At 43.2% G+C, this 21,848-nt stretch overlaps 1 protein-coding gene and 1 long non-coding RNA gene across 5 annotated transcripts in view; both read right to left on the bottom strand.

Annotated features, from left to right (window-relative positions):
- The window catches only part of TXLNG (taxilin gamma), a 72,148-nt gene extending 64,460 nt beyond the window's left edge, over positions 1-7,688 (bottom strand). For all 4 annotated transcript variants that reach the window (XM_064573810.1, XM_064573812.1, XM_064573813.1 and 1 more), the window contains exon 1: positions 7,529-7,688. In XM_064573810.1, the coding sequence (XP_064429880.1) occupies positions 7,529-7,630 (102 nt within the window). In that variant the 5' untranslated portion in view covers positions 7,631-7,688. The remainder of the gene's footprint in view (positions 1-7,528) is intronic.
- Positions 7,689-10,186: 2,498 nt separating this feature from the next.
- Positions 10,187-21,581, bottom strand: LOC135361906 (uncharacterized). The gene is made up of 3 exons (XR_010406047.1): positions 20,519-21,581; positions 18,492-18,605; positions 10,187-15,340 (listed from the first exon to the last, which is right to left on the bottom strand). It is a non-coding gene; the product is annotated as an uncharacterized LOC135361906 (long non-coding RNA).
- Positions 21,582-21,848: the final 267 nt, after the last annotated feature.

Below are 21,848 nucleotides of genomic sequence, written 5' to 3'. Positions count from 1 at the left end.
GGAACCCAAAAAGTCTGACCTTCAAACATACCACTTACTGCCTCCTATGCAGCCATGAGGGAGGTCAACCTCTCAGTTTTCTTATCTGTAAACTAGGGATACACATTATCTACCTTCTAGAGTTGTAAGATTAGATATAATCAATATAAACTGTAGCATGCAAAACTGTTATAATAATATCTGAATAAGGATGCATTTGCAAATTATGCAAAATGCCTATATTCTGACTTTTAATATGGCCCAAATCATAAAACACTTAGCAAAATGTGCTTCTAAGCTACTGGCACATCTTCCTTGCCAAACCATTCTACACTGACCTTTCTGAAAGTAGGGAAAGAAAAAAAGTGGAGAAGTGCTGTAGTATGGCAGACTACAGAGCGTGAAATGGGGGATAATGGGGGTCGTTCTGGGGGATATTTTGGAAATGTAACACAGAATGCAAATCAACACCCTGAGCAATAAATGCTAAGGAAATTATTTTGATAGCACAGGAGGACAACACTGGTTATTTTATATGTCCTTTCCATCAAGTAATAAAATTTAAGTAGTTCTAAGTACCAAGAGAGTTTCAACTAGGAAATGAATTGAATCATAAAAATATACTCTCAGGGTTCAAATCCTTAAAGGGTCACCTGACCCATTTTTATTTTCTTCTGGAAATGCTCCACTTGGGAAAAATTTAAACATAGCTAATTCTCAGTGTTAATACTACATTAAACTTGTACATTATTTTATACATTTAAAATAGTCACATCTGTTATATTAACTAAAAGTTACTGATAAGCAGATTAGAACCAAACCAAAAGGAACTGAAGGAGGGGGAAGGGGGAGAGTAGGGGAGGAAAAGGCAAAGGAATTTCTTTGGGATATTAGATTAAAATTTCCTAGGTAAGCAGAAACTGTCCATGCAGTAGGGTACATCGGTTGCACAATTATGTATCAACTCTAGGCCAACTTCATCAACTCTGAGCTATGTCATTTAAGCAAGTTTTCTGTTATTTGACTCAGACTCAGATGTCGTATCTATCCACCTGGGAAGATCACCTACTCTGCAAAGGTAAGTAGATATTAGAATGGAAGCACATTTTAAGTGCTTAGCACATTGCAGGAAACAGAGAGGTCTCAAATTTCTTTCCTTTGAAAGAGAGCTCTCTGTAAAGTGTAAAATGTGAACAGCATATTATTAAAAAATCTATTATAGTGAATCCTTCTGTAAAGAATCCCATATACAAGCAAATCACACACACCTGGTTTTATGGCATCTAGATTTGACATATACATTCCTACATAAAACTTCTCTAGTCAACTGGATGGACCTAGAGGGCACTACGGTAAGAAAAGTCAGAGAAAGACAAATACCATGACTTCATTTGTATGTGGAATCTTAAAAAACCAGAACAAATAAACAAAAAGAACAAACAGACCCATAAATAGAGAACTGATGGCTGTCAGAGGGGAAGGTGGTGGGAGGATGGGCAAAATGGGTGAAGGGGAGTGACAGGTACAGGCTTCCAGTTATAGAATGAATAAGCCACAGGAATAAGAGGTACAGCACAGGGAATATAGTCAAAGGTATTGTAACAGCACTATATGGTGACAGATGGTAGCTACACTTGTGGTAAATGCATAATTCACCATATTGTATAGACTTGTTGAATCACTATGTTGTATACCCAAAACTAATGTAACCTTACGTGTCAACTATACTTCAGTTACAAAAAAAAAAAAAACTTCTTGGGGCGCCTGGGTGGCTCAGTCAGTTAAGTGTCCAACTCTTCCTATCAGCTCGGGTCTTGATCTCAGGGTCGTGAGTTCAAGTCCCACTCTGGGCTCCACGCTGGACATGGAGCCTACTTAAAAACAAAAACAAAACAACACAAAGACAAACAAACAAAAAAAACAAAAGAAAAACCACTTCTCTAGAGGCGCCTGGGTGGCTCAGCTGTTAAGCGTCTGCCTTCGGCTCAGGTCATTATCCCAGGGTCCTGGGATGGAGCCCCACATCAGGCTCCCTGCTCCGCGGGAAGCCTGCTTCTCCCTCTCCCACTCCCCCTGCTTGTGTTCCCTCTCTCGCTGTGTCTCTCTCTGTCAAATAAATAAAATCTTAAAAAAAAAAAAAAAAACACTTCTCTAGTCAAAAACAACATAAATGACACACATAACATACAAACCACCTTCCAGTAATATAGCATATGAATATGGCATATTATGATCTAAAAACATGGAATTACTAAAGGAATGTGCTATATCTGGTCTACTCTCATTACTGCTTTGCCTCTTTGGTTCCCCTTGAAAATGAAATTGACCAAAGTTTGAAAATAGACAACAATGTTGTAAAGAGAAGGTCACTTTATTATTTAGTCTCTGTGCCAGAAGAGTGGAGATTCAAATCCACAAATGGGGAGAAAAACAAGATAATGAAATGGTTTCTTCCTACCCCATACTCTTGCCACATCCTGACTGGACTTCTCATTTTACCTATCATAGAGAGATTCTGGGAAGAGAGAAAACTACAAAGGCTTGGTAGATAGATTTACAAAATTAATAGCACCCTAAAAGCAAGAGAAATGGATTTTTCATATATTCTCTCTACCAGATCAAGTAAAATTCTACATGCCTGGCACTGTGCTGAACGCTTCTCATCAACTCTTATTCTTCACAACAATCCTATGTGGTAGGTGTTAGCATCATCGCCACTTTACAGATGATGCAACTGAGGTTCAGAAAGATTGAGAAACTCACCCAAGGTTGCACAGCTAGTAAAGTAAGTGGCAGAGAGCCAAGAGTCTTGACTCCAAAATCCATACTATTCACCCACTAGTATACTACTTATTACCATAGTCTAGATCAAAGGGTATTGGTTTTTAGACTTGGCTTCACCCCTTGGGCAAATCACTTGACCTTGCTGAGCAGTTTGTCATCTGTAAATGAGGGCAATGATAATTCCTCCAGACTTCTCCATAGCATCCAGTGATGCTAAAGAGTTAACAAAAGGGGACCTGGCAGCTCACCTTTGGCTCAGGTCACCATCCCAGGGTCCTGGGATCCAGCCCCGCATCGGGCCCCCTGCTCAGCAGGAGGCCTGCTTCTCCCTCCCCCACTCCCCCTGCTTGTGTTCCCTCTCTCTGTCAGATAAATAAAATCTTTTAAAAAATAAAAAATAAATAGCCAACAAAAGTGCAAATATGCTGTAAAAATTATGGGGCGCGATGTAAATGTAAGATTTTGTTAATCTGAGCCTTGGTTACGTATCTTTATCCTTCCAAATGGTTTACTGACCTAAAAATAAGTTGGTTTTTTTTTTTTTTAAGAGTTTATTTGTTTGAGAGAGAGACAGAGATAGCGACAGAGATAGCAAGAGAGAGAGCACGAGCAGGGAGAGTAGGAGAGGGAGAAGCAGGCTCCCCGCTGAGCAGGGAGCCCAATATGGGATTCCATCCCAGGACCCGGTGATCATGACCCGAGCCGAAGGCAGATGCCCAACCGAGACTGAGCCACCCAGGCGCCCCTATAAATAAGTTTAACAGTAGGTTCAATCATTTTTAACATTCCCCATCAAAAATCTATTATTAAAAACCAAAACAAACCTACCTTAGACATTCTGGAAAAGGCAAAACAATACAGATAGTAAAAAGATCAGTGGCTACCAATGGTTCAGGGGAATGGAAGGAGGGATAAATAGGGGATTTTCAGGGCAGTGAAAACTATTCCGTAGGAACTGTAATGGTGGATGCAGGTCACTATACATTTGTCAAAACTCTTAAAATGTAAAACACCAAGAATGAACCCCATTGCAAATTACGGACTTTTGTTAATGGCAATGTATCAATACTGGCTCATCAATTCTAACAAATGCACCACACTAATGGAAGATATAAATAATAGGAGAAACGATGTGTGTGAGGGAATATATGGGAACTCTGTAATTGATGCTCAATTTTTCTGTAACCTAAAACTGCTCAAAAACCAGTGTCTATTAATTTTTTTAAAAATTCAATCTCCTAAAACAAACTCTACACAGAAATTTACAGAGTAATGACTTTTTTTTTTTTTTTAAGATTTTATTTATTTATTTGACAGAGAGAGAGGGAGAGAGCACAAGCAGAGGGAGCGGCAGGCAGAGGGAGAGGGAGGGAGAAGCAGGCTCCTCGCTGAGCGGGGCACCCAATGTGGGGCTGGATCCCAGGACTCTGGGATCATGACCTGAGCCAAAGGCAGATGCCTAACGACTGAGCCACCCAGGCGCCCCATGACCTTGGTGTTCTAAAAAATGCCTGGAATACCTGACAATGTATATCCCATCCTTTTAGACCAATGTTGTCCAACAGAATTTTATGCAATGATGGAAATATTTTGGATCTTCTCTAACACAGTAGCCACTAGCCACCTTGGCTACTGAACACTTGAAATGTGGCTAGTATGAGAGAGAATGGAATGTTTATTTTTATTATTTTTTTAAGATTTTATTTATTTATTTGAGAGAGAGAGAAAGAGAGAGAGCTAGAGAGAGCAGAAGTAGGGTGAAAGGCAGAGGACAGAAGGGCTGAGCGGGGAAGCCTGATGTGGGGCTCGGCCCCCAGCCGAAGGCAGACGCTTAACTGACTGAGCCACCCAGGCGCCCCTTATTTAATTTAAATTAACATTTAAACAGCCACATGCAGCTAGTGGCTATCATATCAGCACAGTTTTAGACAATTCAAGAGACCCTTAGAAATGTACTAAAAGGGCTCAGTCGGTTAAGCGTCTGCCTTCGGCTCAGGTCGTGATCCCGGGGTCCTGGGATCGAGCCCCACGTTGGGCTCCTTGCTCAGCAGGGAGTCTGCTTCTCCCTCTACCCTTCCCCCCTGCTCACATGCTCTCTCTAATAAATAAATAAAATCTTTTTTTTTTTAAAGATTTTATTTATTTATCTGAGACAGAGAGAATGAGAGAGACAGAGAGCACATGAGAGGGGGGAGGGTCAGAGGGAGAAGCAGGCTCCCTGCCGAGCAGGGAGCCCGACGCGGGACTCGATCCCGGGACTCCAGGATCATGACCTGAGCCGAAGGCAGTCGCTTAACCAACTGAGCCACCCAGGCGCCCAATAAATAAAATCTTAAAAATAAAAAAAGAAATGTACTATAATATTAACCTTAGAAGAAGAGTTACCTTAAGAGACCATTCAAATGGATGTAGTTATGAAACAATGCCACAATTAACTGAGCTGGCGAAGAATGACTAAGTAGATGGTTCAAACAATTAGGAGCCAATAAAGCCCATCTCCAGTTGTTTTTCCCTTTAAGTCAGTGACTAAACAGTCACTCTTCTTTAATTCCCTCAATATTTTCAAAACATTCCAATTAGTTAAACATCATTTCTGCTTCCTGAAAAAATACAGTACAAGTCAAGTTAGAATTCGGAATATTCTTTCAAGTTGGTAACCCAGAGGAAATAAAAAAATTAGGGGTCATAAAGAAATAAGTGCGTTTTGCAGACACAAGATAGTCACCCAATTTTTTTAAATGAAAATTCAAAAACTAATATTTAACCATGTATTTCAATTCCAGGTCATAGTCAATTGAAAATCAAAAGGAAAAAAGATGCCCAGAAAAACATGAGCAAAGAAAAAAGGTACAGGAGATAAAACAAAACTGAGACAGTACAGACACATATGACTATTCATATCCACCTGTTACCCAGAGTGCTGCCTCAAAGGGTCACTACCTCTTATCTCAGTCGTTTAAAATGCTAGTTGATTAAACCTCAGTTCCTAATTCAGACTTTTGGTCCTTATCCTAGTGACATAAACGGGAACTTATGTCCTCAATTGCAATGGCTTTCTATCAGAGTCCTCCCCTGGGGGATCTATGAAATCAAACACTGAGATTGGCTCCCCACCCTCAGGGAATAAATAAGTGTCCAAAGTGACAGTTTTGAAACTCTAGAGTACATTCGGTCCACAGCTTCTTTTTCAGTCCTTCAAGTACTGGATCTTTATTTTAGAGTACAAAGAAAGAAGGAGAGGTAACTGAATAGTAGTAACACCCTTATGCAGGGAGATATGAAAATACCCGATCTTAGAAACAGGCTCCGCAGGGGGCCTGCTTCTCCCTCTCCCACTCCCCCTGCTTGTGTTCCCTCTCTCGCTGTGTCTCTGTCAAATAAATAAATAAAATCTAAAAAAAAAAAAAAAAAAGCCCCTAAAAGCCAATTCTTGACACTTTGCTCAGATGTAAACCAAACCTTTGTTCTCCTTTTTCAAGCTCATAAATCTCATAAGAAAAATATTATTTCGTAATTTCACACAGGAGTGATTTTTGAGAGTATTCAAATGCATAATTAAGTAATATTAAATACCGGAGTGATCAAGCAGGCCGTCCAACAAGTTGAACGTTTCAATAAGTTCCACTGTAAGGAAAAAGAGACGGGGTTCCCACCTTTCCAGCGCCTTTCCCCGCGGATTTCCATTCCTGGGCCCTGAAAGCCCTGTACCCCATTTGTTGTGCAATCTTTTTCGAACTCCACCCACTGACTCCAGAACAAGTGGAATTCTCCCATTCAGAAGGTCTCGATTTTCCTGTATCCAGGGAGACACTGAAAACTCCTTGACGTGAGTCAAGTAAGGCAAGGGGAACGGTCCAGCCTGTCTCCCAGATTGAGAGAGACCAAAGGCCAGGGTGGGGGAGGCGCTCAAGTTTCCGCTCACCCAAAAAAAAGAAAGGAAAGGAGGGTAAATAAAGAAAGCAAGAAAGGGGAGGGAGGGCTAAATGGGAAGACCGGCTATCATGCGATGCTGCCCCCAACCCTGCGGGACCCAAGTGCACCAGCATCGTCTTCCCATCGCCGGTCCCACGTGTAGTCAGGCCAGTGGTGCCCAGAGACGAGCCCTGGGGCCCGGGAGCCGAATGGCCCCTCCAGCCCCGCGGCGTTCGCCCGCCCGCGCAGTGGCGGGGAGCGCAGGGGGGCGGGGGAAGGGGGGCGCAGTGCAACCCCGGCTCCCGCGCGGTTATCTTACTGCGCAACAGCCTCGCCCGCGCCGCCCGGGCGCACCCCGCAGCGCGCCCTGCGCACCTGCCCGGCAAGAGGAGGGCCAGTCCCTGACCCAGGCAGCTTTCCGACGGCGGCGCCCGGCGCCGGGGGCACTAGAAGCACGGAGAGCACCGGGAGCACGGAGAGCACGCCGAGGGCGGGGGCTAGGAGAAGGAACACCTGGCGCCCGGGGTTCCTCGGCGCCGGCCGCACGTGGCTGTCACACCTGGCGCGCCCCCGCCTCGCACCCCTTCCCCCTCACACCAGGCTGCGCCCCCTGCCCTCTCCCCACCTCTGCCGCGCGCCCCAAAACCCCAACCTTCGCTCCCTCCTACCCCATCGATCCCAGTCCCAAATCCTCCCCCACCTGCTCCCACTGTCGTCACCCCCGGGAAGGAAAAAGGCCGGATGTTCGTCCCGTGGCTAAAGGTAACCGGAGAGAGTGAAGATGTGTACCCCGAAAAATCTCGCCTGGGTATTCCCCCGGCCGTACAACAACGCGGACTCCTCCCAGACTGACCTTTTGCCGCGGGCTGCGTCGCCGTCCGCCCCGTCCGGCCTCAATAGCCTCTTCGGCGCCGCCGCCTCTTCCCCGCGCTACCTCCTCTACCCGCGTCGCCATGAGGTGACGGCAGCAGCCAAACAAGCGGCCCGACAAGGGGCACGGAATCTTTCAGGGCCCCCGCGCCCCGCCCCTGAACCCCCACGGCCAATCGCCGCATGAACTGCTTCCCACGTGACCGGAGGAGGTTGGCCCCCCGAGGGGATGGAGCGGGATGTGGGTGGGGAACATTGAAGTCTGGGCTGGGCTTCTGCGGGGCCGAAGGGCGAACACAGGCCGCGCGAGTCTGCGCAGACAGGGAAAAAGAAATCTGAAGCGGACCACAAGTCCCAGCAGGCTGCGCGGCCACGGCTCACCGGCCCAGCTCAGGATTGGAGCGTAAGGCGGCGTTCTGAAACGGGGAGTGTCCCCTGGGTTGCGCGTGCAGCCTATTGGGACTTGTAGTTTTCTGGAAGCGATGTACCAGTACCGGAAGGTACTCTTAATTATCCTGAGGGAAAAGTTTAGAAATATTCCAGTGTTTGGGAGGGAGCAGAGTGGGGACATGTTGTTGTGTTTTTGTTTCTGTTGCTCCTCTTCGGAATTGAGCCCAAATGATTAGGGATAAGGGGAAATCATGACTTTCAAGGCGGCAGAGATGTAATGGCTTTCAGAATTTCTGGCTGGGACACCTGTCCCGAGTCCTAATCATCCACCAGAGCTCTCAGCACCATTTACTTGTCCTGAGCTCCTGCGGGGTGGGGGCTGCGTCCTATTCACCTTGGCTGAACCGCCCGGTCTTCTAGCACAGCTCTCCACACTTAGTCGGCGCTTAATACATGTTGAATGTATCCTGTTTTCTCCGCTAGTCCTTTCGTTGCTGAAATTTTATTATTTTTTTTATTATGTTATGTTAATCACCATACATCATTAGTTTTTGGGGTTTTTTTTTTTAAGATTTTTTTTTTATTATTTATTTGCGAGAGAGAGAATGAGAGACAGAGAGCATGAGAGGGGGGAGGGTCAGAGGGAGAAGCAGACTCCCTGCTGAGCAGGGAGCCCGATGCGGGACTCGATCCCGGGACTCCAGGATCATGACCTGAGCCGAAGGCAGTCGCTTAACCAACTGAGCCACCCAGGCGCCCACATCATTAGTTTTTGATGTAGTGTTCCTCGTTACTGAAATTTTAAAACAAATTAGGTTTGCTGAATCGATTTCTTTTTTCTTGACAGGATTGGGGCCGGGGTACAGTTTTGCTCAGGAATATTCCGTTTCCATCTGATGGAACCAGATCTCTAATGACGAGCCTCTGAAAGTCACGGACCCTCATGAAATTCTGATATATTAAATAACTCATTATGAAATTTTGCGTGAATTCTTTACCATTTTTTATTAAAGTTGAATACAAGACAGTGGTAGCAGATGCTAAAAATGTAATAATATACATGAGAGTAAATTTCAATATTGTGGAAATTCCATCTATCAATTTTAATTATTTCTGTAAATTTGGGGAAAGTAGCAGTATTTTATCTCATGGGCAGCACACCTCAGTCCAGCTTTGAGATTTCAAAACTAGAGCAGTAGATAATGAACCCATAGCCAGATTCTATATAAAGTTGATGGTCTCGGCCACCATGCCTCACCTTTTTTTTTTTTTTTTTTTTTTTAAGATTTTATTCGTTTATTTGAGAGAGAGAGAATACAAGAGCGGGGAGGGTCAGAAGGAGAAGCAGACTCCTCGCTGAGCGGGGAGCCCAATGCGGGGCTTGATTCCGGGACCCTGGGATCATGACCTGAGCTGAAGGCAGCTGCCCAACCGACTGAGCCACCCAGGTGCCCCATGCTTCACCTTCTTAAAGGTAAAATTCCCAGCAAGATGCATAATAAATGTAGGGGTAATGCTTTTTCTAACCTGTTCAGGGAGCTGAGTGTCAAAATGCACAGTAGTTAAATAATGGCACAATTGAACACCATGCAATTACTAAGAATGATAAACATTGTTTTAATTTGACCTAGAAAACATACATAGCATGGTGAGCTTTAAAAGAAAAAATTCCAGGGGCACCTGCCTGGCTCAGTCGGTAGAGCATGTGTCTCTTGGTCTCTGGGTTGTGAATTCAAGTCCCATGTTGGGTGTAGAGCCTACTTAAAAAAAAAAAAAATCCATTTGGGAGGGGGTAGGGGATGGACAAAAGGGGTGAAGGAGAGTGGGAGATAAAGGCTTCCGGTCAGGGAATGAATAAGTCACAGAGATAAAAGGTACAGCATAGGGACTATAGTCAATGATACTGTAATAGCCTCGTATGGTGACAGATGGGAGCTACACTTGCAGTGAGCACAGCATACTGTATAGTGTTGTTGTCAAACCACTGTGTTGTACACCTGAAACTGATATAACATTGTGGGTCAATGATACTTCAATTTAAAAAAAGCCATTTATATAGAATTGCCCGTTTGTTTATAAAGAGATACGTAGAAGGATATTAATCAAAATGTTAATAATGTGTTTCCCTGGGTGGTGAGATTTGGGAGTATTTTTACTTCATGATTTTCTGTTTTGTTTAATTATGTATGGAAAAAAGTCAGTAGTTATCTTTATTACAAAAACAAAAGAACTATGTAAGTGATGTCAGATCTTAAAAGATGAAAAATAATTGTATTTATTTTATTTATACATGGTCTTATTTCCAAAGGGATTTGGGTATATGTGTGTATGTAGGGTGAAAGATCTATATCATGCTATTCATTCATTCCTATGTATATATGGGCAGGAATGAGGAGAAAGTGAATATGAAAGAAGGATGGGAAAAATAAGATGAAGTCATGGGTGAGCTGAATCCATAAAACACATGCCTTGAGGTCTTGTACACAAGCTGGAGGTGAACCAAATTTTTATTTTGTGCTTCTTGACAGCTGAGAAAAGAGGAAAACACAATTTACAGAGTGATTCACAATACTGTAAAATAATAAAGTGGTTGCTCAAGAGAAACATAGCTATTACTGCTCCTGAGAGAAATATGAATTTTAGAGGTCCTATAACATCTTTAATGTAGGCAATGGTGGTTTTAAAATCTGTCCACAAGTTCGCTGATGCTCCTTCCTCCAAAAGGTGGAGTATGATTCCCCTCCTCTAGGGTATGGGTCAGCCTTAGTGGTTGGCTTCTAAGGAATATAGCATAACAGAAGTGATGCACAGCTTCCAACACTGGTCAGAGAAAGAATAGCTTCTGCCTTGTCCTCTAGGTCTTGGATCATTCTCTTTTTCCTTGGGTCAGACTAACCTGATTTTTTTTATATACCCATTCTTTGTTTAGATTTTTGTCGTAAATGTCTTCAGAGAGGTCTCTGTCAAGACTTAGTCCAAAGCTCTATAAAGCACTTTGCTTATCTCTGCTGGGATCCATTGTTAGGGTTATATTTTAGGTTTGCGAGGGCTATCATTTTTTTTTATTTCGTGAGTCTTGAAAAGGCACCCCATGTTCTGTCTTCATTAATTATTCTCACATTTGCTCAAGGAATTGTCATCTGTTAAGAGCTGTGCCTGCCAAGAAGGTGAAGGTCCCAAGATAAACAGTTCCTCCTCGTTGGGTAGGGAGTATTCTCCCCAGGCTCCCTAAGGGCTCTGCAAATAACCTGAATATGGGCCCATTTATTCAGATGTTTATTAAGCAGCCATGTATCTGAGGCACAAAACAGTTTTTATGAATATTAAGTTCAGTGATGTCCCAGCTCTCTGTTGTTTCACGTGCTCTGACAATCATTTTGCAGGAAATGCAAGGCACTCAAAGTAGACTCACCACAATCACAGAGAGAGGATTCTGTTGGCCTCATAACCATTATTGGGGAGCTGGAACTCTCAGAGTTCATAGCTGGACACAGAGCCATTTAGAGTTTTAGCCTATAGTATTATCCCTAAGGGAACAGGCTTCCAGCTTGCTAGGTTCTTATGCCCTGTCGATCCAAGGGTGAGAAGTCTCACATATTCTAAACAACGCATGTCTTGAGTATCATTGATTTTACCAATTCGAGCCCATTTCTCTCACCTGTCATACTAGCTAACAAACTGCTAATTCCACCAATGAAAACCAATTTCTAACCTTCATTCTGCTACTTAGCAAAGCTGCTGGTTTGATTGAGCTATGGCTGACAGAACCATTTGTAGCTGTAATATGGAATATGGACTCCTTGATTAATATAGCTGACCACCCTTGGTGTGTAAAGTCCCGAGTAGAGTCATTGCCAGCCCTTAATTTAATGCGACACACACACACACACAGGCTGCTACTACTACTACACTTCTTGCTGACAGTAAATTACAGACCTCATCAAACTGTAAGGGCCAAGGGCAGGCTCCTCCAAAATGTGCCACGTTAGTATGCAGATTATTTCAAGCTGAAAATAACCAATGCCCATGAACACTCAGGAAGAAACCTGGAACTTCCCCCTAACTACCTAAACGAATATGGAGGACCTGCTCTGAGAGCTAGCACCATAAATAACTATATTAGACTATGAACTAGGTATGGTAGACAAGAAGGAACCCAGCAAGCCTGTTTGATCAAATTCCTCTTTGTGTCTCGTTGTTTGAGTGGCCCAGCAAACATTTACTTTTTCATCTTCATGAAAGTCGCTTTCCTTCCCTTTGAAGTCCCAGACCCCTACCCTCTTCTTAGTTCAGGAGGTCCTTTATACTTCATTTTGCCTGTCTTTGGACTCTCATGTCTGTGTGGATCCCTCATATATACATAATTAAATTTTATTTTCTCCCGTTAATCTGTCCTTTGTCAATTTGATTCTCAGACTAGCTAGAAGAATGTTGAAGGATAGAGGAAAATTTTTCTTCCCCAACCATACCTTATAATATGTTCAAAGGTATTGACAAATCTAAAGAAGCAGTGTTTCTATTAGAAGAGCAGAAACCTAGAAAAGGGAGAGTCAGGGAAACCTGGCTGACAAAGCCATCCATGCAATGTCTGGGGGAGAGAGAATTTTGTTCCAAAAAAGAGAACTTCAAAAATAATGGCCCTATTCACAAGCCTAATTCCTAGTGTAGGGATGGAGGCCCCATCATCCTAATGCCTTTGAGCAGGGAAAATTGTTTTCTTACCAAACAATCTTACCATTATAATCTGGCTCCTAATGTGAATCTGACTAGAGAGAGAGAATGTAGATATGTGTACCTTTCCATCCAGTGAACTACTTCCATTGCTTATTGTTAATAAAGGGACATTTTGACTTTGTAAATCAGGCCCAAGGGCTGTTCTGGAGAGAACATATCCTGAGGGTCCCTCCAGGAAGCCCCTCTGGTGCCCAGAGTATCTTAGGTGTACCATGTTATCCATCCCTAGCATTTTGTACTTCTCATCCCCAGCCAGTCCCACTCTTCAGTGTAAAGGTTTGTTGAATTGACTCTTTCCCTCAACCAGGTGGTAAATGAAGTGAGGGCAAGGACAGTCTCCATTAAACTCTTGTATTACCACTGCCTCACAGAATATAACACTCAGAAAGCTCCAAATACTTATTATGAAGAGCCTCTGAATAGATAAAAGTAATCATTTTTCTGAACCTGTACAGATGAAAGCCAAACCCTCAATTCCCCAAGGTGATATTCCTTTGTGCAACCTCTTAGAGAGTTTCCTGGTAGCAACAGCCCCCAGCTACACTGAGAAGACCTCAGCCAGCCACAGGACCAAGATCACCCCAGGATAAACTTGGTGGCAATAGAAAATTTTCATTCATCAATTAAACATTTGAGCACCTACTACATTCTGAGCACTATATTAGACACTGAGCATACGACGATTTAGAATAAGGGCACCCAGGCCAGTAATGGGCAGTGACATGCATAAACAACATAATTCCTAGGGTATAGGTATTGCAAAGTAACTTCTTGAGGACTATTTTCTTCTGGTGGTAGAAAGATTTAAGGAAGGTTTAAGGTAACATCTGAGCTGTGTCTTGAAGGGTCAATGGGAATTAAATTAACCATGCTAGTTTGACTAGTCCACCTCAGTATTTTCAAAGAAAGAAAAGCTCCTACTAACCTTTAAAGCAGCCAGGAGTATTATTTCATCAAGAGTTAAATTTCATGTTTGTTGGATACTATTGGGGTTGTAGGTAGTTGTAGGAGTATTTGCCTTTTCATAGAACAGAGAGCTTATTGTTTAATTTGATTACCCAATACCATCCTTCTGAGCTAACCCTGATTAAAGTCCTTATAGGAATTTGGCCAAGTTTAGTATTTGCTATACACTTCCACATTTCTGGCAGACGCTAAAAGATTTACAAAATGATGGGGCGCCTGGGAGTCTCAGTCGTTAAGCGTCTGCCTTCGGCTCAGGTCATGATCCCAGGGTCCTGGGATCGAGCCCCGCATTGGGCTCCCTGCTCCTCAGGAAGCCTGCTTCTCCCTCTCCCACTCCCCCTGTTTGTGTTCCCTCTCTCGCTGTGTCTCTGTCAAATAAATAAAATCTTAAAAAAAAAAAAAAAGATTTAGAAAATGATTTTACTTCATACCCAGATTGTTCAGGCATATTGATGGCAGGCCATGGAGGGTATGATTAGATTGGCACACACTGGGGAGCCAACTCCAGCAGGAAGAGGATACACCCAAAGTTCTTGTCACGTATGGAATATTGGGAGAGTACATGCATTTCAAAAACTCAAATATTCCATACATATATTGCATATTTAAGTATAGGCATTCATGAATTTTGTTCTGATTTCCCCAAGTCTCAATTTTAATTATATACTTTCAAGGTAATGGAAACTATGTATATAAAGACAATGGTAAAAAACATAAAATATTCATGGGTTAGGATCTCTTAGCGCGCGCACACACACACACACACACACACGGGCACCTGGGTGGCTCATTTGATTAAGCACTGTCTCTCGATCTTGGCTCAGGTCTTGATTGCAAGGTCATTAGTTCAACCCCATGTCAGGCATAGAAATTACTTAAAAACAAAAACAAAACAACCTGCTTTTGGCATTATGGTCTAGTATCCCTGAGAGTCTTCTCCAAGTTCAGGGTCTCTAAGTTACAGACCTTTTAGAACTGATGGGGTCCCAGTCTTAGGATTATTTTTAGCCCAAATATACTACTACTACTACTACTACTACTACTACTACTACTACTACTACTACTACTACTACAACAAAGGTCTTATTTTTGAAAAGTTATCTGAAGATTGGGCCCCACCAAATACTTCTGGATCCATTGAAGAATAGTATCTCACCCACAATGGATGCTTTGGTGAATATGGCTAACCAACCATTTCTTCCATAAGATGTTCCAGGATAAAGATTCATTATATTTCCAGCTGGCTTTAGTGCCAGCAGGGTATCCAAATCCCTATTCTTTAGTTCTTCTGAGGCTCTTCCAGGAATATTGGGGCTGGTATTTAATTAAGTCTACATCTAGTACCGAAGCCATTATATTATAAAGAGTTTTATGGTCTTTGTAAGGGTTACCAGCTTAGTGGCTTGGTCTGCCTGATTATTCCCTTGAGCAATCAAACAATTTGGGGTGTCCTCAGCATTGGACAATAGCTGATGGGTCACCATTGCATCCAGCTCTTTGTTGTCCTTGATCCATAAAACTGCTCCCATCCGTGATTATCTTAAGGTCTGGAATTTCCAATGGCAGATCCACCAAATCAGGATGGCTGGAATAAACTTGTTCTGGTGATCTTTCTGAGTGGCCCATACAGCAACAGACAAACATGGGCCAGTGTGGTGATTTTTGAAGTTTACTTCAAGTTGTCTAGCTTCAGTTTGCAGGGCTTCTGGAAAAAAGGACAGGTTTAGTTTTCAATGGTTTCAAGTCAAGAAAATGGGAGAAAATTGGAAACCTTAGTTTAATCAAAGACCTAATAAAGACAAAACATACAAACTTTGTTGTTCTAGACAGAGTAAAGATAAAAACCTTTGCTTACCATTTAGACCAATAATCTCAAAAAACTGTCATTTTAGCAGAAGAAAACCAAATCCCAAGCTCATACCATGTACTTGATATTAAAACTCTTACTCCAACAAGATGAATATATTTTTTTATTTTACTATTTCTTTTTTTTAAGGTTTTTAAACTTGACTTTGTTTTTTAACAATCAAGTCTTTAAATTTTTTTTTAAAGATTTTATTTATTTATTTGACAGAGAGATAGAGAGAGAGAACAAGTAGGCAGAGAGGCAGACAGAGGGAGAGGGAGAAGCAGGCTCCCCGCCGAGCAGGGAGCCCGATGCGGGGCTCGATCCCAGGACCCTGGGATCATGACCTGAGCTGAAGGCAGCTGCTTAACCAACTGAGCCACCCAGGTGCCCCTATTATTTCTTTTTTTTTTTAAAAGATTTTATTTATTTATTCATGAGAGACAGAGAGAAAGAGAGAGAGAGAGAGGCAGAGGGAGAAGCAGGCTCCCAAGGAGCAGGGAGCCCGATGCGGGACTCGATCCCAGGACCCTGAGATCATGACCTGAGCCGAAGGCAGACGCTTAACCATCTAAGCCACCCAGGCGCCCTTATTTTATTATTTCTTTAAGAGAGACAGAGAACACATGCAAGAGCAAGGGGAAGGGTCAGTGGGAGGGGGGAATGAAGGGGAAGGGGGAAGGGGATAGTGAGGGGGGAGAGAAGCTTAAGATGTGGGACTCAGTCTCATGACCCTAAGATCCTGACCTGAGCAGAAATCAAGAGTTGGATGCTTAATCAACTGAGCCACCCAGGTGCCTTGCAACATGATGAATTTTTAAAGACTTTATGCAGTCTTTTTCCTGTCATCTCCCATGTTGATATAAACTTATTTTGACAAGAACATCCAGGACACTGCATGGATCAGAGTTGCTGTGGATGCTGTGATATACTGACCAAGATCTCCACTAGGAATGAAGGACTCTCAGCTGTGGGGAGGCTGCCAACCATTCCCAACTCTGAGGCCATCAGGGATAACCTTGACCGAAGACAGCTGCCTTGGGAAGGCTGTGCCCTCTTCCCAGGTGGTCACGTCCAATGGTTGTTATAGAAGTCCAGCCCCTTTGCCCCAAATTAGGATGGTTCTGAAGGGTAATCCAACTTTGGAACTCCTCAGAATCAGCTAAGGCTTCTGTTAATATTTTATTACTGTTCAACTTCTGCCTCATTTTGCTCTTTTACTTTCCCTTCTCTTTCCCAGGGGTTGATTACTCCCTAATAAACTTTTTTCCATGTTCATGCTCTATAATCTTAGTCCTGACCATGTACAAAATTCCTTACCAAAGGCTTCCTTCTCACAAGCCTTCTACAACTTTCCTTTTATACAGTCAGATTTTGTTCTAACTTTACCCTGTTTAAATAACCAGTCTCTCTTTCCTTGCATACAGAGTTGTTATCCTTATTATTTCCAGTCTTAGATCACCCATAAAACTTCATGAAGCATTAGACAAAGCTCTAAGTTTTTTCCCTTTTCTGACAAATTTTGCAATGGAAATAACACAAACTTTTACATTAAATGCTGATAATTCTAAAGACATGTCCATTGTAATTAAACTGACCACCTTAAATTAGCTTTAATGCCAAATATTTTCCAAGATCATGGAAACTTGAACATTTGGGTTAGTTTCCATCTGAGTTTTAAAATGCCCAATTCTTACAAGTGCTTGCCTTTAAACCAACTGAATAGAGCTCTTTTACAAATTAATTTTAGCAATGCCATCAGGAGGTAAAGAAAATAGCTCACATTTATAACATACATGGACACACATACAAAAACACAAGATGCAAACAAAATCTTTTTTTTTTTTAAAGATTTTTTATTTATTTATTTGACAGAGAGAGACACAGCGAGAGAGGGAACACAAGCAGGGGGAGTGGGAGAGGGAGAAGCAGGCTCCCTGCAGAGCAGGGAGCCCGATGCGGGACTCGATCCCAGGACCCTGGGATCATGACCTGAGCTGAAGGCAGTCGCTTAACCAACTGAGCCACCCAGGCGCCCGATGCAAACAAAATCTTAAAGGACCGATTTCTCAAGAGCTCCTTTTTACCAAAAAAATCTAATTGCAGGGGTGCCTGGGTGGCTCAGTCGTTAAGCGTCTGGCTTTGGCTAAGGTCATGATCCCAGGGTCCTGGGATGGAGCCCTGCATCGGGCTCCCTGCTCAGTGGGAGTCTGCTTCTCCCTCTCCCACTCCCCCTACTTGTGTTCCTGCTTTCGCTATAAATAAAATCTTAAAAATAAATAAAATATTAAAATGTCAAATAAATAAAATCTTAAAAAGAAAAAACAAATCTAGGGGCGCCTGGGTGGCTCAGTCATTAAGCGTCTGCCTTCGGCTCAGGTCATGATCCCAGGGTCCTGGGATTGAGCCCCGCTTCGGGCTTCCTGCTCCTCAGTAAGCCTGCTTCTCCCTCTCTCACTCCCCCTGCTTGTGTTCGCTCTCTCGCTGTCTCTCTCTCTGTCAAATAAATAAAATCTTAAAAAAAAAAAACCTAATTGCAAGATGATATTATAATTTATGGGTCTGTTAATTGGTTATTTTTCTCCAGGGTCTAATGAATATCATAGCCAAGAAGTGTTGCAAAAAAAAAAAAAAAAAAAAAAAAAGTTGCCCAATTTTGGAGAATACAGCTCAAAGGGCCGCATGCGGGGATCAAATCCTCATTTCCCAATTACACCTTAGCTGGTTTTATTCAAGGACAGCAAAAGACGTAGCAACAAGCAAACCAGACAAAGCCCAGAGTCGCTCTGTAAGCCTTGGTTCTGTTGATTCCTCCCCAAAAGTTGGGGCTTCACCGACTGAACCAAATGGCTTCCTCCCCAGCCTTTTTTTAAGCATTCAAGAAAAGGAGACGAAGAGAACCAAAACCCTTCAGGGGGAAGGCAACTAAACGAGAGGAAGAAATCTAAGAGAGCCAACCCAAACGGGAGGAAGAAATAAGCTCATGTGCTGTCAAGCACGAAGTACTCACCAAGAAGAGAAGTCGGTCCAAACCAAACCCCCAAACCGTTTCCTTGTGGCAAGAGTTAAAGTAGGCGCTGAAGGCCAGCAGTGCCCAGTCGGGGTGGGGCCCTGGGGACGGTCCCTAGGACAAAAAGTGTAGGCAGCTGCTTAGACTTATGACCAGACTCCTGTCACCGGCTGGGGGCCCAAAGAAGCACGGGCAAAGAGCAACCGGCTGGTTTGCCAAATTTGTAACCAAGCCCAAGCTCATCTTGCCCCATGCACAACAAAGCCAATCGCTGAGACAATGAGCGTGCAGCAAGGAAAGAGGCAGCCAAACGACCGACGGAGACAGGAGAGTAAGCCTCAAATCCACCTCCGACGGAGGGGAGTCAGGGAAATTTAAAGGCAAAGGAAAAAGGTCTGGGTAAAAATCTGCAGCTGAGCTTATGAGTCGGCAGCTGCAATTAGTCCCATTCACCAAATTTGGTGAATACCGATTTCAACGAGACGTTTACTTCAGATAAAATTTAATATAAGGAATGATTGACCAGGGGTTGGGGGGAGAGGAGAAGAATGATTAGCCCATATTTTGAAGAGCCTTTTGGCAAAAAGGAAACACTAAGGTAGCTGTTTCCAGCAATTGCTCCTGGGACTGGAGGGGAAAAAGGAGCAATTGGACTTATTGAGGCTGACCAGCCTGGAGGAGGGGACCAGACCTGTGATGAGGGGGCGTCGATGCTGGGGTCTCTCGGGGCACCATGAGCTTGGTTCTGGGGGAAAGCTGCAAATGGAAATTAACTGCTACCCCTGAAACTCATTACAGCCAGGTGAAATTTGTGCGGACAAAGCACAGAAACAAGTCCTCTCTCCCCTCCAGCCTGCCCTCTAGCGCCTCCCAATGGCAGGGCCTAACAGGGAGTCCCCGGCCAAGGAGAACCAGGGCACCTGGGAGGGCAGATGTAAAGCTCAGAGAGGAAAGCTTAATGACGGGCACAGGTTGTCAACTTCTGGCTGACTGGGGTCCTGGAGGCCCTCAGCTTGAGCTGGGCTATAGTGGTGTCAGTGGCTGGATCATGGGGAAGACTTGGTGGGGGGGGTTGTGTCCCAGGGGTCTGAGTGGCCCAAATGGCCAAGGGATGTATTCAGTGTCATTATCAATGCTAAATTTCTAACAATAATTTTTTCATATCATCCAGTATCCAGTCCATTTGCAAATTTACCCTACTGTCTCAAGGATATGTTTTAGATATATAATACATATATAATGTGTAATACATATATTAGCTATAAAATATGTGTAAAATATATCTAATAACATATTTTTAAATTTATTGAGGTAAAATTCACATAACATAAAATTAGCCATTCTATTTATTTATTTAAAGATTTTATTTATTTATTTATTTGAGAGAGAGAGAGAGAGCACAAGCCGGGGGAAGGGGGAGTGGGAGAGGGAGAAGCAGGCTCCCCACTGAGCAGGGAGCCTGATGTGAGGCTCCATCCCAGGGCCCTGGGATCATGACCTGAGCCGAAGGCAGATGATTAACCAACTGAGCCACCCAGGTGCCCAAAACTAGCCATTTTAAAATGAACAGTTCAGGGGTACCTGGGTGGCTAAGTGTCAACTCTTGATTTCGGCTCAGGTCATGATCTCAGGGTCATGAGATCGAGCCCTGCGTTGGGCTCTACGCTGGGTGTGGGGTCTGCTTAAGATTCTCTCTCTCTCACCCTCTGTCTCTCCCCCCCCCAAAAAAAAAAAATAATAAAATAAAGTGAACAATTCGGTGGCTTTGGTACATATGCAATGTTGTTCCATCACCTCCTCTATCTAGTTCCAGAACATTGCCATAATTCCAAAATAAAACCCTATAGTCATTAAGCAATTTCTCCCCATTCTCTCCTCCAACTACCAATCTTTGTTCTGTCTCTATGGATTACCCATTCTGAATATTTCATATAAATGCAATCATACAATATGTGACCTTCTGTGTCTGACTTCTTTCATTTACCATAATGTTTTATATATGTATAAATTTTTAAAGTATAATTCACATTGGAGGGGCGCCTGGGTGGCTCAGTCGTTAAGCGTCTGCCTTCAGCTCAGGTCACGATCCCAGGGTCCTGGAATTGAGCCCGGCATCGGGCTCCCTGCTCCGCCGTAGGAAGCCTGCTTCTCCCTCTCCCACTCCCGCTGCTTGTGTTCCCTCTCTCGCTGTGTCTCTCTCTGTCAAATAAATAAATAAAATCTTAAAAAAAAAAAAGAGTTGAGTCAAACTCTCAGGGGTCTACTTGAAGAAGCTCCTATTGGACTGAGATAAGACAATTTAAAAATCAGTAAAGATAAAAACTGCGATGGATAGACACACATCAGATATATTTAAACCCACTAATTCATAAGGATACTTAGCTGACCCCTGGTTTAGAGCCTCAATTGTCCAAGTTAAGGTCCCTGCAATTCTTTGACTTTTCTTTCTTGGTCTCAAGGAGGTACCTGCAGCTCCAGCCACCACATCCATATTCCAGGGAGTAGGAAGGAGGAAAGAATGAGGTTGACTCAGCTTTTCTGGGGGTTCTCCCAAAGACTTTTACTTGCTTCTCATTGGCCATTCTCACTGGCTAGGGACACTGAGAAATGTACTTTTTAAAAGAAAAAAAAGATTTTATTTATTTATTTAAGAGAGAGTGAGAGAGAGCACAAGCCAGGGGGAGGGGCAGAGGGAGAAGCAGACACCCCTTGGGCAGGGAGCCCAAGGCAGGACTGGACTCGATTCTAGGACCTGAGTCTCATGACCTGAGCTGAAGGCAGCCGCTTAACCAACTGAGCCACCCAGGCGCCCCTGGGAAATGTATTTTTATTCCCACAAACTGAACACATTGCTGACCCTACAGATACCTTGTTAGTAAAAAGGAGAAAAATGATACTGGTTAGAGAGCTAGCCGTGTCAGCCACACTTTTGTATCTTTAATTGTATCCCATTTCTAATTCCTAATATTATTTGTGCCTGCTTTTTTTATCTTGATCAAATCTTAAAAAATCATTTTTGCGGGGCGCCTGGGTGGCTCAGATGGTTAGGGGTCTGCCTTCGGCTCAGGTCATGATCCCAGGGTCTTGGTCCTGCTCCGCCACAGGAAGCCTGCCTCTCCCTCTCCCATTCCCCGTGCTTGTGTTCCCTCCCTCGCTGTGTTCTCTCTGTCAAATAAATAAAAAATAAAATCTTTAAAAAAAATTTAAAAAAATCATTTTTGCTTCTCTGATTCTTTGTCTTATTCTCCTGTTTATTATTCTTCCTAATTTCTTTTTCTTTGCTTATTATGAAATCACTTTATTTTTCTTATTTTGCCTTAATATGTCAAAGACAGACATTTCTGAAAACATAGACAA

This window comes from Mirounga angustirostris, unplaced genomic scaffold (assembly GCF_029215605.1).
Source record: "Mirounga angustirostris isolate CCGP_5_RB_7025 unplaced genomic scaffold, mMirAng1.0.hap1 SCAF_11, whole genome shotgun sequence".
In the NCBI taxonomy this organism is placed as follows: domain Eukaryota; kingdom Metazoa; phylum Chordata; class Mammalia; order Carnivora; family Phocidae; genus Mirounga; species Mirounga angustirostris.
This window is presented reverse-complemented; position numbering and strand designations above follow the sequence as displayed.